Source organism: Somniosus microcephalus, chromosome 11 (genome assembly GCF_052327205.1).
Source record: "Somniosus microcephalus isolate GS21.2 chromosome 11, FLI_Smic_1.0, whole genome shotgun sequence".
Lineage (NCBI taxonomy): Eukaryota > Metazoa > Chordata > Chondrichthyes > Squaliformes > Somniosidae > Somniosus > Somniosus microcephalus.
The window spans coordinates 231,288,831-231,306,915 of NC_140997.1; the positions used below are offsets into that span (position 1 = coordinate 231,288,831).

Below are 18,085 nucleotides of genomic sequence, written 5' to 3' on the forward strand. Positions count from 1 at the left end.
CTTAGCCCTGCCTATAGCATGCTGCTTCTACTTTTTAGCATGCCTGTAGTCTTGTGTTGCAGCTTCCCTAGGTTGGCACCTCATTTTTAGGTACACCTGGTGCTGCTCCTGGCATGCTCTTCTACACTCCTTATTGAACCAGGGTTGGTCCCCTGGCTTGATGGTAATGGTAGAGTGAGGGATATGCTGGGCCGGGTCTTAAACCTTCACTCCCTCCACCACCGGCGCACCGTGGCTGCAGTGTGCACCATCTAAATCAAATCAAATCAAATCAACTTTTATTGTCATTGTTAGTGCACAAGTGCAGTACAACAAAATGTAGGCTTGCGGCTCCCGAGAGTGTACATTTGGATTAAGACATTTAAACATTCAACATACATTTGGCTTGTAGTATATTAACATAAATATAACCATAATAAAGTGCATTGGCAGATGTGCAGGCTTTAGAGTTTATTTGTGGAGTTCAGTAGGATGACAGCCCTGGGAAAGAAGCTGTTCCTAAATCTGGTCGTACGGGTGCGAATGCATCTGTAGCGTCTCCCAGATGGCAGGAGGGCGAACAGACTGTGGCTCGGGTGGGTAGGGTCTTTGATGATGGACCGTGACCTCCGTAGACAGCGTTTATGGTATATGTGCTCTATGGTCGGTAGCCATAGATGCACAAGATGCACTGCAGCAACTCGCCAAGGCTTCTTCGGCAGCCCCTCCCAAACCCGCAACCTCTTCCACCGAGAAGGACAAGGGCAGCAGACGCATGGGAACACCACCACCTCCAAGTTCCCCTCCAAGCCACACACCATCTTGACTTGGAAATATATCGGCCGCTCTTTCATCGTCGCTGGGTCAAAATCCTGAAACTCCCTCCCTAACAGCACTGTGGGAGTACCTTCACCACACGGACTGCAGCGGTTCAAGAAGACGGCTCACCACCACCTTCTCAAGGGCAACTAGTGAATTTTAAAAAATTGTCTTCATATAAAATGATATTTTAAAAGCCTGAATCTGAACAGTTGCTAAATTGAAGCAGCTTCAACTTTGATAACTCTTTGATGCCTGGGTATCATCGAAACTGTCTGATTTGGAAAATTGTGGGGAGCTTTTTGATTTTATTTTTAAAATTTTGTCCACCATCACCAAGAAATTCAATCTTTAAATTTTCTGCTAAGCTCGTGCATTTGTAATGCAGCCTGTGGCCAATTTGCAGCCAGTTTCCTCTTCATCCTATATCCTTCGGCAGACTTGCGTATTCCTGAATCTTCATTGACGGTCTGCTCAGCTGTAAGACGATGCCGTATTTTGGTACGGAAATGCTACCTTGGCTCTAAAAAGATTAAAGTGAAGAGGGTGACTGCAGATGCTCGGCGTGGAGCTTCCTAGGCCAATATTTACCTCCTGGAGGATTATAGCACTTTGTCTGGGTTCAATTTTACAAATTAAAGCTTTAACCAGGTACAGCATTTCAAGGATTCTCAGATTGAAACTAGCCCCTGAGTGGGTGCAGCTTTCCTGGGTGAGCATTAAAAGATCTATTTCTACGTATCTCTGACCTGCCAAGTGAAGAATGCATCAGGTCACAAGCACCGAGTGATTCTGCATTGTTCCTTCCCTAAAGGACCTAGCTGTCCCACAGTGTTTTATTATTCCATCTCTTTATAAAATTCTGACAGGACTGGACAGACTAGATGCAGGAAGGATGTTCCCGATGGCGGGGGAGTCCAGAACCAGGGGTCACAGTCTAAGGATAAGGGGTACGCCATTTAGGACAGAAATGAGGAGGAATTTCTTCACCCAGAGAGTGGTGAACCTGTGGAATTCTCTACCACAGAACGCAGTAGAGGCCAATACATTAAATATATTCAAGAAGGAGTTGGAAATATTTCTTAAGGCTAAAGGGATCAAGGGGTATGGGGAGAAAGCAGAGACCGGGTACTGAGTTTGGATGATCAGCCATGATCGCATTGAATGGCGGAGCAGGCTCGAGGGGCCGAATGGCCTACTCCTGCTCCTATCTTCTATGTTCCCCCCCACCCCCCCCACCCTTTCCCCTTTCCTATTGCAAAGTCCCTGCTCTCCAGGATCACAGAAATCACAGAAACCCACACAGTGCAGATCGAGCCTGCACCGACACATATCCTACCCGATCCCCGTAACCCCTACACCAACACATATCCCACCATATCCCCGTAACCCCACGTATTTAATCCCCCTAACATTAAGGGTCAATTTATCATAGCAAATCAACCTAACCCGCACATCTTTGGACTGTGGGAGGAAACCGGAGCACCCGGAGGAAACCCACGCAAACACGGGGAGAATGTGCAAACTCCACACAGACAGTCACCCGAGGCCGGATTCGAACCCGGGTCCCTGGCGCTGTGAGGCAACAGTGCATGACGCATTTGAAATCATAGGAACAGGAGGAGGCCATTTTGCCCCAGGAGCCTGTTCCGCCACCATTCAATTAGAACAGAACTTGCATTTACCCATCTATAAGCCATCCTCACATTGAGTTTTGTTTTTTCTCAATGACTCAATGCTTGTGACCGCTAAACACTTTGACAGGTTGCGACTCCATCTAACCGCCTCAGTTCCGTAACCCTCAAAATCTTTGCCTAACAAAAATCTATCGGCAGCTTTCCTGGACAATCGCAGGTGCCGAGCCTTGGCCCTTCCCTCTGTAGTGCAGTGTGTTGGAGCATTGTTGGGATTGACCCCAGACTCCAGTTGGGTTTGTAGCCCTGAACCAAAAGTTAGTCAATTGCCTGAATTCCCCCAGTTCTGGTCTCTTGCGCATCCACGATTTCCATCGCTCCAGCATTGGCGGCCGTGCTTTTCAGCTGCCTAACCTCTGGAATTCCCTCCCGAAACCTCGCCTCACTAACCTCTCTCTCCTCCTTTAAGACGCTCCTTAAAACCGACCTCTTTGACCAAGCTTTTGGTCACCTGTCTTTTAATATCTCCTTATGTGGCTCGGTGTCAATATTTAATTGATAATTGCTCCTGTGAAGCGCCTTTTTACTAAGTTAAAGGTGCGATATAAATGCATGTTGTTGTTGTTGAATTAGTTAATCACATATTAAGATAGCAAAATACTGCGGATGCTGGAAATCCGAAATAACAACAGAAAATGTTGGAAAAACTCAGCAGGCCAGGCAACATCCGTGGAGAGAGAAACAGAGTTAACGTTTCAGGTCGAAGACCCTTCTACAGAACTCTGACGAAGGGTTTCGACCTGAAACGTTTACTCTGTTTCTCTCTCCACGGATGTTGCCTGGCCTGCTGAGTTTTTCCAGCATTTTCTGTTGTTATTTCACATATTAATTAAGTTCAAAAACCATTGAGGTCTCCTTGGGAAATGTGTGCATCGTTTAGAGAACAAATTAGTAGTTGTCTCCTCCGAGTTAAGAGTATGTGGAGTGGGCTGGGATGTAATTCTGAAATGACTCTTTAGCCACTTCTCAAACCTCACAAGTTTAAAAGAAATATGCCCACACGACTGCTAACCTCATCGATTATCTTTCCCACAGGTTGAAGAACATAACTTGCATTTACCCACCTATAAGCAATCTTCAAATTGATTTTTGTTTTTTTCTGAATGACTCAATGCTTGTGACCGCTGAACACTTTGACAGGTTGCGACCTGACCTCTCCTGCACTTACAAAGTCAGGAAATAGAGGAAACAGTTCCTTTTAATCCCTCACCAAGGTAGCCTGCACTCACTCAGAGGTTTGTTTTTAATTTGCGAATCCTTTAAATGCTCCACAAGGTTAGTATTTTAATGTGTAAAATTACATCCTGGCAGATTGCTGTGAATCCTCTGAGGCAAATATTTGTGTTCCAATACTCTGAGAAACTGCTTCGAGTCCTGAAGCCACAACGGGTTTTGTGCTGTCGCAGGGTTATGTTAACAATTTTCGAGTGACTGTAGCATTTTGGTATCAAAATAATAATTTAAAGAGTTCTGTATTTTTGTCCACATTAAAAAGGTATCAAACATGATGTTTTCCTGCATTACAGCAGTCACTCTGATCCAAGAGTAATTCATCGGTGCAAGGCTGAGGTGTTGCAGTAATGTGATGAGGCGCAAGTCTGAATCTTCCTTTTCTTTCCCTTGCTTCCTCTTGCAATATTTTCCTTTTATCTTTCCTCTGTCCTTTCCTCCTCCATTTCTTTCTTTCTTCCCTTATTTCTTCCTTTTCTCCCTCCTCTTTCTTCCTATTCTCCTTCCTCCCTCCCTCTCTTCCTTTTCTCCCGCTCTTCTTTCTTCATTGTCTCCCTCCCATCTCTCTTCATCATTCCCTTCTTCCTTTACCCTATCCTTTCTTCCTTTCCTCCCTCCACTCTTCCTTTCCTCCCTCCACTCTTCCTTGTCTCCCTCCCTCCCTGCGTTCTACGTTTCACCTTTCCCTGCTTGCTTCCTTTCTCCCTTTCCTCTCTTCTTTCTTCCTTTCCTCCCACCGCCTGTATTTTGTTGTATGTTTCTAACATTTATTTTTAGGTTTATTGTCATGACTTTGATTGTACCTGGCTCGCTCTTGATTCTAGGAAGTAGGGAAGTGTAGGAGTCTCTGCACTCCTAACAAAGAATCTATAACTTACTGGAAGTTAACAAACTGAATTTATTGTCTAAGAACTTTACAAAACAAGAAACTACAGGAGAAGCTCAAAACAGGTCTTTTCTCTTTCAATCCACACGAGGACTGGCTGGCCCCGTCCTCTACCTCTGACGTCATGACGTCATCACGTTTCCCGCCGAAGGGGACGTCACGTGACCCACGTGATGACGTCATCGCGTCAGATCGCGATGTTATCGATCTAGCTCTGTTTAACCAGAGCCAACTTGAAAGGTAAAAACATTGGTTACAGACAATTAATGCTAGAGGTAATAACATTGGTTACAGACAATTATGTAAGTCACTGTAAGAGTCTCTTAGTGGTTTTGCCACATAAGCCATTTTATACTGTTCTTGGCTCTTCCCAGACCCCAAACCCCAATCGTATGGATTTCCATAAAGCTTAATTTTATTACTGTTTGCAACTTTCACTCCCTAGTATTCTATAAGTACTGCAGTGCTCTGCTGTGGACATCCCAGAGTATTATTGTGGCAATGATGAAAGCAACAATTGACAACATCATTATACGTAACCTGGGCAGGGATCTGAGAGTATACAACAGTAGGTTAATCCTTTTTATGCCATGCTTGCTGAAAAATGCCCTTCCATCTGTGATTCCAATACCCTGAAGATGCTGTCCTACCAATAAAACAGGAAAAACCCTTGCCACCCAGCATGCTTCCATCAACCATACCCTCGCTCACCTTCCCTTCTTGTGCCTCCCATCTTCAGTCACATGCTGTCCCAATTAGCTTAGCTTTCCTGTCCCTGTCTTCACATCGAAGTGTTTTCCTTCTCTACCCTGCTCCCCGTCTCTCTCACTGATGAAGGGAATCAATAGGGTTGATACATAGAAACATAGAAGATAGGAGCAGGAGTAGGCCATTTGGCCCCTCGAGCCTGCTCCGCCATTTAATGAGATCATGGCTGATCATCCAAACTCAGTACCCTGTCCCTGCTTTCTCCCCATATCCCTTGATCCCTTTAGCCTTAAGAAATATATCCAACTCCTTCTTGAATATATTTAATGAATTGGCCTCAACTGCCTTGTGTGGTAGAGAATTCCACAGGTTCACCACTCTCTGGGTGAAGAAATTCCACCTCATCTCAGTCCTAAATGGCTTACCCCTTATCGTTAGACTGTGACCCCTGGTTCTGGACTCCCCCGCCATCGGGAACATCCTTCCTGCATCTAGTCTGTCTAGTCCTGTTAGAATTTTATAAGTTTCTATGAGATCCTCTCTCATTCTTCTAAACTCTAGTGAAAATAAGCCTAATCGACCCAATCTCTCCTCATACGTCATTCCTGCCATCCCAGGTATCAGTCTGGTGAATCTTCGCTGCACTCTCTCCATGGCAAGAACATCCTTCCTCAGATAAGGTGATCAAAACTGCACACAATACTCAAGGTGTGGTCTCACCAAGGCCCTGTACAACTGCAGCAAGACATCCTTGCTCCTGTACTCGAATCCTCTCGCTATGCAGGCCAACATACCATTTGCCTTCTTAACCGCCTGCTGCACCTGCATGCTTACCTTCAGCGACTGGTGCACAAGGACCCCCAGGTCTCGTTGCACTTCCCCTTTTCCCAATCTATTGCCGTTCAGATAATAATCTATCTTCCTGTTTTTGCCACCGAAGTGGATAACCTCGCATTTATCCACGTTATATTGCATCTGCCATGCATCTGCCCAATCACCCAACCTGTCCAAATCGTACTGGAGTTTCTCGGCATCCTCCTCACAGCACACGCGCCCACCCAGCTTTGTGTCATCTGCAAATTTGGAGATATTACATCTAGTTCAGATACAGAGATGCTATTTCATGAGGTGGGGGAACCCAGGACAAGGAGGGGTAGGCTTAAAATTAGAGCTAGGTCATTTAGGAGTGAAATCAGCAAGTCCTTTCTCACACAAATGACAGTGGAAATCTGGAACTCTTTCCCCACTCCACCGCACCCCCCCCCCCCCCCCAAACCTCGGTGGAGGCTGGGGGTCAATTGAAATTTTCCAGACTGGGATGGATAGATTTCTGCCAGGTAAAGGTATTGAGGCATATGGAGCAAAGGCGGGTAAATGGAGTTTGAGGTCAACGTTCCCTCCTAAGCTGTGCGGCCGTGCAGTAATGGGAAAGGTCCCGCGCGGGCCGCTCACCGGCCTCCCCGTTGTAAACACCGGGCGTGAACGGAAATTTAAAGGGACCGCGCACTAAAAGAAACGGGTCGCGCAGAACAAAGCGCAGCTCGCAGGGAACATCGGTTGAGGTATAGAGCAGCCATAGTCTAATTGAATGGCGGAACAAGCTCGAGGGACTGAATGGCCTACTCTTGATCCCATGTTCCCATGTCTTCCCTTCCGCCTTCCCTCTCTTCCTGTTCTCCCTCTCTTCCTGTTCTCCCTCTCCAGTCTGTCCCCATTCCTCTCTCCTGTCTCCAAAAACAAGGAAAGGCCTGCTGACTGATCTCGGAAACAGGCTTTCATTTTCTTGAAAATACTTTAAGTAAAAGCGCAAATGCTGTTATGTAGCACAAAGATGGCAGGGCGGATATGTAGGCAATCTGAGGCAGGAATGGGTGCGCGCAGGCGGCACCAAGCGGCGCAACCAGAGGGCAAGGGTGGCAAACTGAGGACGTATGAGTGAGGCCCACAGTGGTGCGACATGAGAGGGTGGTGTGAACAAAGAGCCTCAGTAATGGGTGGCCCAAGGCCTGGATGAGTGAAGCTTGTGGTGATGAGGATGAGCGGTGCGGGCGGGGTGTGGCCTGAGACCTGCAGATTGAGAAGATTGGCAGAGGGGGTGTGAGTTGGCAGGTGGGTGGCCTGCGAAACTAGGCCTGAGGCTACTACAACAACAGCAACAACAACTTGTGTATGTGTATAATATATATGTACAGGAAACTCTCTCTTAACCGGCAAAATTCAGGAGTAGGTTCAGGTAAGTTTTACTATATATTAGTGGCCGTGTAACCGGGGTTCCTGGATCTGTGGCCGTGTAACCGGGGTTCCTGCACCTGTGGCCATGTACGGGGCTCTCGGACCTTGGTAAGTATACCTCGCTGTAATCCGGACTTCTTGATCAACCGGCACCACGCCGGTCCCGTCGGTGCCGGATAAAAAAGAGTTTCCTGTATCCTGTAACGTAAGTCAAGGCAATGTGATCTCCTGGACTAGTTTCGATCACCTAAGGGGGCCAGAGAGGAAATTTTCTGGTTTTTTTCCCCCTATTTGCCTTGGGGTTGTTACCTGGTTTTTCGCCTCCCAAGAGATTACATGGCTCCGGGTAGGGTGGAGAATATCTTTATCGTGAAGCAATAGGCATCACAACTATATGGATAGATGGACCACTTGGCCTTTTGCTGTCTGTCATTTTCGTACGTTCGTAGCTGGGCCAATAGTTAGTGAGGGCAGAGGGATCAAGGGCGGGTTTTTTGATGGGGCGGGGAACTGCTGACTAATGTTTTGAAATGGAGGGATATCGTGTCTGAGGAACGGGAGCCATTGACGATATTAGGTCAAATGGGTGGAAGGGAAGTTGGGTGATCAGGTGTTTAGTGGGAAATAGAGTCCAGGGAACAGGAGGGAAACCTCATTGACAAAATGGGCTTTGAGAGACCATGGGGAGGAGGTGGTGAAAGATGTGGGGATGGGACTGGTGGGAGGTTTGGCTTGGTGGGCAGGGGGAATGGAAGGAAGCAATAACGGAAGCTGAATGGATGGTCCCTATCTTGGAGACAATGAAATCCATGAGCTCTTTGCACTTGGCAGAGGTGAGGATGAAGGGGCCAGGGGGGATGGGTTTAAGGAATAGAGAAATCGTCAAGTCTTTGATTTGTTCCTAATGTTGTCGGTTGAAAGAAAATACTTTCCAACAGATTTTGTGGACCGATGTATTAATCTGTATTCAGTAAAGTTTCTCTTGTGGCTCAGTGGTAACACCACTGTGCAGCTGAGCTATGCAGATCAGAAGATTGTAGTTTCAATTCTCGATCAGTGGTGAGACAGCTGGTATTACCCAGGGCAGCAACTGGGGCTCCAACGTTGGCCTCAGTGCTCTGAGCCAGAGAGAGGGAGGCGGGGACACATCAGCCAGGGTTCCCGCTGCTGATTACCATCCACTAACCATTGCTGAAAAGGACATGTCTGCCAACAACAGCAACTTGTATTTATACAGCGCCTTTAACGTACTAAACTGCCCCAAGGCGCTTCACAGGAGCGATTATCAAACAAAATTTGACACTGACCCACGTGAGATATTAGGTCAGGTGACCAAAAGCTTGGTCAAAGAGGTAGGTTTTAAGGAGCATCTTCAAGGCGGAAAGAGAGGTGAATCAGTCATTCATGAAAGAAAGACTTATGAAATAATACTGAGCGGCCTACGGGTGGTGCTGTCCAGGGAGAGTATAAATACAGGTAGACTATCCTTTATCCGCACTTCTGAAAATCGAAAACCTCTGAAAACCAAAAGTTTTTTTGTGGCGCGTAAGTCGTGTGCACGACATAACCTGAGTGGCGCCAAACATGACCCGACGCGGCCGATGCTTTTCTGACCTGATTTGCGGGCCAGCTTAGCGTAGGAGTCAGCCGATATCCGGCTTTCCCACAACTGGCGGCGGCAGTCGAGCCCCAGACCCCCGCTAAGTCAAGGAATTCAGATACGGAGCAGGGGGAGCCGGCAACAGACTGTGAGCGGCAGCACAGAGAAACAGGAAGGGGAATGAGACACGGAACAGTCGCAAGAGGTAGCCTGAACTTTAAAAATTTATATTAAATACAAATACTAATTACCAAATTAATTTAATGTTCAGAGTTTCCCAGTCTGAAATAATACCTTCTGAAATCCGAAAATTTCCGAAAACCGAAACACAGCTGGTCCCAAGGTTTTCGGATAAGGGATAGTCAACCTGTACTCGGGCACGGGCCCAGCTTGCGCAGGACATTCTTAACAGGAACTAGTGAAGGACACAACTAGACCTCCATGTTGTAAAACAGTTGATTAAAGCTTTGTTTAACGTTTAGACCAAGTGCCGAGTAGTTTTCTTACGTTAGAGGTTTAGGGAGGGAATTCCTGAATTTGGACAGGTGAGAACGGGATGTTTGGCAGTGGTGGTCTTGTCAATCCTCACTGGCTCAGCTCGTAACAAAGTACGACCAATTAGACGAGGTAGCGGAGTACTTGTGGATCTATACCTCAGCTTTCTAGAGAGGAGGGGAGAAAAGAAGCAAAGAAAATGTATGTGAAATATAGATAGATTTGGCCAGTGCCTGACTTGTTTTTATACGGTTCTTAATTTTTTGTCATTTTTACCTTCCCAACCTGCTGCAATTTTTTTCATATTGCTCCATTTAAAAAAAATTCCTCATCCAATGGAACGTTTTTCCAATAAATGCAGAGGCTTCTGCCTCTGTCTGGCTCTTGCCGTCGTGTGTTTACGAATACAGATCTCCTTGTACTGTCATATCCTGTATTACAATGGGACAGACAGGCGAGATGTGGCATTTGATTTCAAAGCCTGGAGTAATAACATGCAAGTTCTAAAAAGGGTCATCTTTTTATCAGAAGCCAAGGATCCAGCATTTGTACAATATTAATCATAGCAGAGCAAGTAAATGGCTTTTGTGTTTCAGTACACCGAGGATAAGCATGCATAATTTATATGCCCCAGTGGCCTAAGGTTTTTTGCGATAATATTTCTTCAGGAATTTAACTTCACTGGGTTTCTGTTTCTTTTTTTAATCCTCTGTCGCTCTTTCACGCACTCATTTCTTTTTTCTCTTGATTGTCGTTTTCTGCACAGGTCACCCGTAAGGTCAAGTCCATGCAGATGTTCCGTAAGCCGGTGAACACTGCCATCCAAGGTGACCGAGTCGGGATCTGTGTCACCCAGTTTGACCCCAAGCAGCTGGAGCGGGGCCTGGTCTGTGCCCCAGAGTCCCTGCACACCCTTTGTGCCGCCATTATCTCCGTGAAGAAGATTCCTTATTTCAAAGGATCAGTCCACACCAAGGCTAAGTTCCACATCACTGTCGGCCACGAAACGATCATGGGAAGGGTGACGTTCTTCAGCCCCGTCCCTGAGGATTTTGAGGGCGAGCCTGTGATGGACTGTTTTGCCTTCGACAGAGAATACCTTTATCAGGAAGAATATCTATCGCCTGCCAAGGGCACTAGCGCTGATAAAAGCGAGGCCAGCGCCCAAACAGAGGAAGGCCGGGCGCCCAGGCAACAGTGGGCCCTGTTGGAGTTTGAGAAACCCGTGACGTGCCCCAGGCTGTGCCTGGTGATAGGCTCCAAGCTGGACACTGACATCCACGCCAATACCTGTAGGCTCGCATTTCACGGTGTCTTGCTGGCAGGCTTTGAGGAGAAAAACTACGCAGAGGTCTCCCTGCCCAAGCTGAAGGTCGTCAAGCTAAAACACAAAGAGGGGCAAGTGGAAAGGGTAAGCAAATCTGACACACCACCACTTGACATCCGTCACCTCCTTCTGATGTTCTCAGAAGCTGGGATGGTTAGAAGGAAATATTGGAAAAAGACATTTACAAGTCCATTTTCATGTATCACCAGTCATGAAACTAGGAACTTAAGCAATAAGTATCACCAAATTTTGAATTCTTAGTGCATAATTTGAAAGTGTGCTCACTAGTAACAGTTCACAATTCACAATTCAAATCGCTTTATTGGCATGATAAGTTACATCTTATGTTGCCAAAGCATCAAAATACATTCATGGTTTAGCACATAAATGCAGTTCTATTCATACAGTGTATAAACAGGTATATCCCTGAGTGTATAAATATACATTCGCATTGTTTATATATATTCTTTTCTTAGTTTACTGGTTGTCCCTCTGTTCATGGCAAGCTGTAACATAGTGTGCCGCCAGTGTTACACAGCTTCTCTCCTCTCCCAGTAGGAATGGGAGTTTTTGGTTGTCATTCAGATTTCTGAAATCAGGGCATATTTGTGAGAATTTTTGGTAGAAATTCTCCCTGATGCCCTGATATTTTCCGCAGGCTGTGAGGAAGTGCATCTCTGTCTCCACTACTCCCTGACTGCAGTGAGAGCATATCCTGTCTTCTCTTGGCAGCCTGGTCTGCCTGTGTCTGCCTTTTTCGATCGCTAGGCTATGTTCGCTAAGTCTGTACCTTGTCAAGGTTCTTCTCAGTTTGTTATCCTTTACCATGGTCAGGTAATCAGCTATGTTGTATTGTCTGTTTAGGGCCAAGTAGCAATTGAGTTTGCTTTGGGTTTTTGTTGTTTCTGCCCAATATGTCAGATATTTTTCCTTTTGCTTAGCGACGATTGTGTTGGGTCGAATTCTTTGTGTTACCCTGTCACTGTCCTGGGGCTGGTTATTGTTAGTATTGTTAGTAGTTACTTCACTGAGTCCCAGGACTAGTTGACTGAGGGTATTCTTCTTTATGGTCAGCTCTTGGCATTTCAGGGCGTCGTAGTGATAGCATTGGGGATTGCTCATTTGTAGGTGATTCCAAAATTTGGTGGCTCTTTTTTGGATAGTGATTATTAATGGATATTGGCCTAGTTCCGCCCTGCATGCATTGTTTACTGTTTTCCTTTGAGTCCGGAGGATACTTTTACAGAATTCTGCATGTAGGATCTCAATTGGGTGTTCCCACTAAAGTTCCCACTAAAGTTCAGATAATAATATTTATACATAGAATTTACAGCACAGGAAATTCAGCCCAACTGGCCTATGCCGGTGTTTATGCTCCACACAAGCCTCCTCCCACCGATGTTCCCTTTAAGCTGCACGACCGCCCAGCGCTCTAGAGGTCCCGCGTATCTGGCTCACCGGCTTTCAAATGGGAAAAAACGCGCATGCGCGGAATTTTGAATGGGCCGCGCGGCCTGTTCAAGGGGCCACACGGCCCAAAAGAAAATTCGAGAGAACATTGCCTCCCACCCTTCTTCATCTAACCCGACCTGAATATCCTTCTATTCCTTTCTCCCTCATGTACTCACCTCGCTTCACCTTAAAGGCATCATATTTGTTCAACTATTTTTGTTCTATTTCCCCAACTTAAGAACACAACAGAAGTCAAGAATGAGCAGTGGCAATTTGGTCCATTCAAACCTCATCCCCCTAGTACCCTAATTCTCCTATTGAAGGTTTGCCGCTCTAGTACCCTAACTCCTATCTCAGCAGGCAACTACATTTTTGAACATTACTAATGATTCTATCATTTCAATCCTGCTTGGCAGATCATTGCAATTGTTTCTCACTCTTGTATTAAAGATGTTTTTGTTAATGTCTGTCTTAAATTTACTCAGAGATCACACTCCAGACATCACATATTGTTACAGGCGTGCTCGCTGACCTACACTGGCTCCCGGTCCGGCAAAGCCTCAATTTTAAAATCCTCATTCTTGTTTTCAAATCCCTTCATGGCCTCACCCCTCCCTATCTCTGTAACCCTACAACCCTCCGAGATCTCTGCGTTCCTCCAATTCTGGCCTCTTGCACATCCCCGATTTTAATCTCTCCACCATTGGCGGCCGTGCCTTCAGCTACCTAGGCCCTAAGTTCTGGAATTCTCTCCCTAAACCTCCCACCTCTCCTCCATAAAGACGCTGCTTAAAACCTAGCTCTTTGACCAAGCCATCCTAATATCTCCTTATGTGGCTCGTGTCAAATTTTGTTTATCGCTCCTGTGAAGCACCTGGGGACGTTTTACTGCATTAAAGGTGCTACTCGCTGTTGTAGATTCAAAAACTATCTTAACGTGCTGGTTACTTTTGAGCCCCAGCCCGAGACTGACCAAACGGCAATTGAACTCCAAGTGACCTCACATTGTGTTCACTTATATCAATCAGAATTTGCTGCTTTAAAGGGATAGAGTATCATAAGCACAGCTATGCCTTAGCAGCAGAATAATACATCGGGCATTACCTGACGTAATCACAATAAAACAGCGCATCATCTAGCTTACCATGAGTAATATCAAGGAACATACACGGAGATGTTTTGATCGGGAGACGTGACAGGGTTAACAGCGAGAGGCTGGGGAATAGGGGGTATTGGATATGACCCAGGGGGGTGGGCTATGAGAATGGCGGACAGAGGGTATGGGTTGGAGGTGGGAGATGGGGGGTATGGGATTGGGGATCAATGTTATGGGACAAAGAGGTATTGGATAGTGGGTATGGGAAGGGCTACGGAGAAAGAGCAGGGAAGAGGGAATAATTGGACAGCTCTCTCAAAGAACTGACACAGGCATATTGGGGCGAGTGGCCTCCTTCTGTGCTGTATGATTATTCCATTCTGAGATTTTTTTTGTTGAATTTTGATTCAAAACTTTTTCTCTTAAAAGCAGTTGTACGGGCAAGCGGTTGTATGTCTTCATTGTAATTTTAGAATGGCTTAGCACTAAGACACGATGGTTGTTTTGATTCACAAACTGTATCCCACAGATGCAGTTTTGTCAGAGATCCCAGCCATTGGCAAATTTCATAATTTGGCAAATTCTACAACATATTAATAGCAAAAGAATGGCTGAAATATTTTCTCTTCGTTATCTCAGTCTGGACACATCTTCATCTAAGTAAGTAGGTAAGACTTTCTTGCTCGAAAATTGGGTAACAATCCTTTGTATAATCTGTCTTTTCCACCTGTGGTCTGAGACACACCAGTGGTTATATGGAGTTCCACCACACCTGTGGCTTGAGAGACACCAGTGGTTATATGGAGTTCCACCACACCTGTGGTCTGAGACACACCAGTGGTTATATGGAGTTCCACCACACCTGTGGTCTGAGAGACACCAGTGGTTATATGGAGTTCCACCACACCTGTGGCCTGAGACACACCAGTGGTTATATGGAGTTCCACCACACCTGTGGCCTGAGACACACCAGTGGTTATATGGAGTTCCACCACACCTGTGGCCTGAGAGACACCAGTGGTTATATGGAGTTCCACCACACCTGTGGTCTGAGACACACCAGTGGTTATATGGAGCTCCACCACACCTGTGGCCTGAGAGACACCAGTGGTTATATGGAGTTCCACCACACCTGTGGTCTGAGACACACCAGTGGTTATATGGAGTTCCACCACACCTGTGGCCTGAGACACACCAGTGGTTATATGGAGTTCCACCACACCTGTGGCCTGAGACACACCAGTGGTTATATGGAGTTCCACCACACCTGTGGCCTGAGAGACACCAGTGGTTATATGGAGTTCCACCACACCTGTGGTCTGAGACACACCAGTGGTTATATGGAGTTCCACCACACCTGTGGCCTGAGAGACACCAGTGGTTATATGGAGTTCCACCACACCTGTGGCTTGAGAGACACCAGTGGTTATATGGAGTTCCACCACACCTGTGGCTTGAGAGACACCAGTGGTTATATGGAGTTCCACCACACCTGTGGCCTGAGAGACACCAGTGGTTATATGGAGTTCCACCACACCTGTGGCTTGAGAGACACCAGTGGTTATATGGAGTTCCACCACACCTGTGGCTTGAGAGACACCAGTGGTTATATGGAGTTCCACCACACCTGTGGCCTGAGACACACCAGAGGTTATATGGAGTTCCACCACACCTGTGGCCTGAGACACACCAGTGGTTATATGCAGTTCCACCACACCTGTGGCCTGAGACACACCAGTGGTTATATGCAGTTCCACCACACCTGTGGTCTGAGACACACCAGAGGTTATATGGAGTTCCACCACACCTGTGGCCTGAGACACACCAGTGGTTATATGCAGTTCCACCACACCTGTGGTCTGAGACACACCAGTGGTTATATGGAGTTCCACCACACCTGTGGTCTGAGACACACAAATCAAATCAAATCAAATCAAATCCACTTTTATTGTCATTGTTAGTGCACAAGTGCAGTACAACGAAATGTAGGCTTGCGGCTCCCGAGAGTGTACATTTAGATTAAGACATTTAAACATTCAACATACATTTGGCTTGTCGTATATTAACATAAATATGACCATAATAAAGTGCATTGGCAGATGTGCAGGCTTTAGAGTTTATTTGTGGAGTTCAGTAGGATGACAGCCCTGGGAAAGAAGCTGTTCCTAAATCTGGTCGTTCGGGTGCGAATGCATCTGTAGCGTCTCCCAGATGGCAGGGGGGCGAACAGACTGTGGCTGGGGTGGGTAGGGTCTTTGATGATGGACCGTGACCTCCGTAGACAGCGTTTCTGGTATATGTGCTCTATGGTCGGTAGCCGGGTGCCGGTAATGCGTTGGGCAGTTTTGACTACCCGCTGCAGGGCTTTCCGGTCATAGTAGCTACAGCTGCCATACCATACTGTGATACAGTTTGTCAGGATGCTCTCTATAGTGCAGCGGTAAAAGTTAGAGAGGATCAGGGGTGACAGATTACATCTCTTCAGCCTCCTTAAGAAATATAGGCGCTGCTGGGCCTTCTTCACCAGAGAGGAGGTATTGAGGGACCAGGAGAGGTCTTCCGTGATGTGGACTCCGAGGAACTTAAAGCTGTCCACCCTTTCCACCACAGCCCCATTGATGTGGATGGGGGTGTGACTTCCGCCTTTGGACTTCCTGAAGTCCACAATGATTTCTTTTGTTTTCTTGGTGTTAAGGGCCAGGCTGTTATCGGCGCACCACTTCACGAGATGCTGGACCTCCCCCCTGTAGGCTGACTCATCGTTGTTGGTGATCTGGCCTACTACCGTGGTGTCATCCGCAAACTTGATGATGGTGTTGGAACCATGAACTGCCACACAGTCGTGGGTGAAGAGGGAGTAGAGGAGGGGGCTCAGCACACATCCTTGTGGGGCCCCCGTGTTCAGGGTCAGGGGGGGCGCGGTGTGGTTACCTAATTTGACAGACTGGGGTCTGTTTGTTAGGAAGCCCAGGGTCCAGTTGCAGAGGGAAGTGTTCAGGCCAAGAGTTTGGAGTTTGGTGGCCAGCTTGTTGCGGACGATAGTGTTGACTGCTGAGCTGTAGTCTATAAACAGCATTCTGATGTAGGTCTCCTTACCATCTAGGTGATTCAGTGCCGAGTGTAGAGCAGGTGTGATTGCATCCTCCGTTGATCTGTTTGCACGATAGGCAAACTGGTGTTGGTCAAGGGAGGCAGGAACACTGGCTTTGATGTGGGCTAAGACCAGTCTCTCGAAACACTTCATTATGATGGGTGTGAGTGCGACAGGTCGATAGTCGTTCAGGCACGTCACAGCCGTTTGTTTTGGCACAGGAATAATGGTAGCGGTCTTGAAGCATGTAGGGACTACTGCCTGGGCCAATGACAGATTGAAGATGGCGGTGAAGACATCAGCCAGCTGATCAGCACATTCCTTGAGTACCCGTCCAGGGATGCTATCCGGTCCAGCAGCCTTTCGTGTGTTCACTCCGCGTAGAACACCCCTTACGTCGGAGGTCGACAGAGTGAGTACCTGGTCTTCCGGGGGTGGCAAGGCTTTGGTAGCCGGCTCCATGTTGTCCCTGTCGAAGCGAGCGTAGAAGTTGTTAAGCTCCTCTGGAAGGGAGGCATCGCTAACCGGGGGGCTGGCGTTTTTGCCCTTGTAGTCAGTGATGGACTGGATGCCTTGCCACATGCGCCGGGGGTCCGAGTTGTTGCGGAAGTGATCCTCTATCCGCAGTGTCTGTTTCCTTTTGGCAGTCCTGATACCCTTTTTTAGGTTGGTCCTAGCTGCACTGTAAGCCGCCACGTCGCCAGATTTAAATGCTGCGTTGCGTGCTTTCAACAGTGAGCGGACCTCTCCGTTCATCCAGGGTTTCTGGTTGGGGTATGTCCTGATATTTTTATGGGTCGTGACGACCTCGATGCAGCTGTTGATGTAGAATAGCACTGTGGATGCGTATTCCTCGATGTCATTATGGGCAAACATGCCCCAGTCAGTGCGTTTGAAGCAGTCCTGAAGCTCTGATACTGCCCCCTCTGGCCATACTTTCACTGCTCTCACTGATGTTCTCCCTCTTTTGATGAGCGGTTTGTATGCCGGGGCTAGAAACAGGGAGAGGTGGTCAGACTTCCCAAGGTGGGGGCAGGGAATGGCCTTATACGCGTCTACAATGCTCGTGTAGACTTGATCCAGTGTGTTCTCCCCTCTTGTGGGGCAGGAGACATTCTGGTGGAATTTCGGTAGTACAGTTTTTAGGTTTGTGTGATTGAAGTCCCCCGCGACGATAAAAGCTCCGTCTGGGTGCGCAGTTTGTTGTTCGCTGATGGCCCTGTAGAGGTCCTTCAGTGCTAGTTTAGCATTAGCGTGTGGTGGGATGTAGACCGCAGTGATGATAACAGCCGTGAATTCCCGAGGCAGGTAGAAGGGTCTGCACCTTACCATGAGGAATTCCAAATCAGCCGAGCAGGATCTATCGATTATGTCCGTGTTAGTGCACCAGGCATTGTTAGTGTAAATGCACAAACCGCCTCCCTTGCTCTTACCGGAGTCTGCAGTTCTGTCGGCGCGGAAGACCGTGCGTCCTTC

The 18,085-nt window shown here is 47.2% G+C and overlaps 1 protein-coding gene across 2 annotated transcripts in view; it reads left to right on the forward strand.

Moving 5' to 3' along the window:
- eefsec (eukaryotic elongation factor, selenocysteine-tRNA-specific) overlaps positions 1–18,085 on the forward strand; it is a 421,957-nt gene that overhangs the window by 167,403 nt on the left and 236,469 nt on the right. For both annotated transcript variants that reach the window (XM_086002117.1, XM_086002116.1), the window contains exon 5: positions 10,410–11,054. In XM_086002117.1, the coding sequence (XP_085858243.1) occupies positions 10,410–11,054 (645 nt within the window). The remainder of the gene's footprint in view (positions 1–10,409; positions 11,055–18,085) is intronic.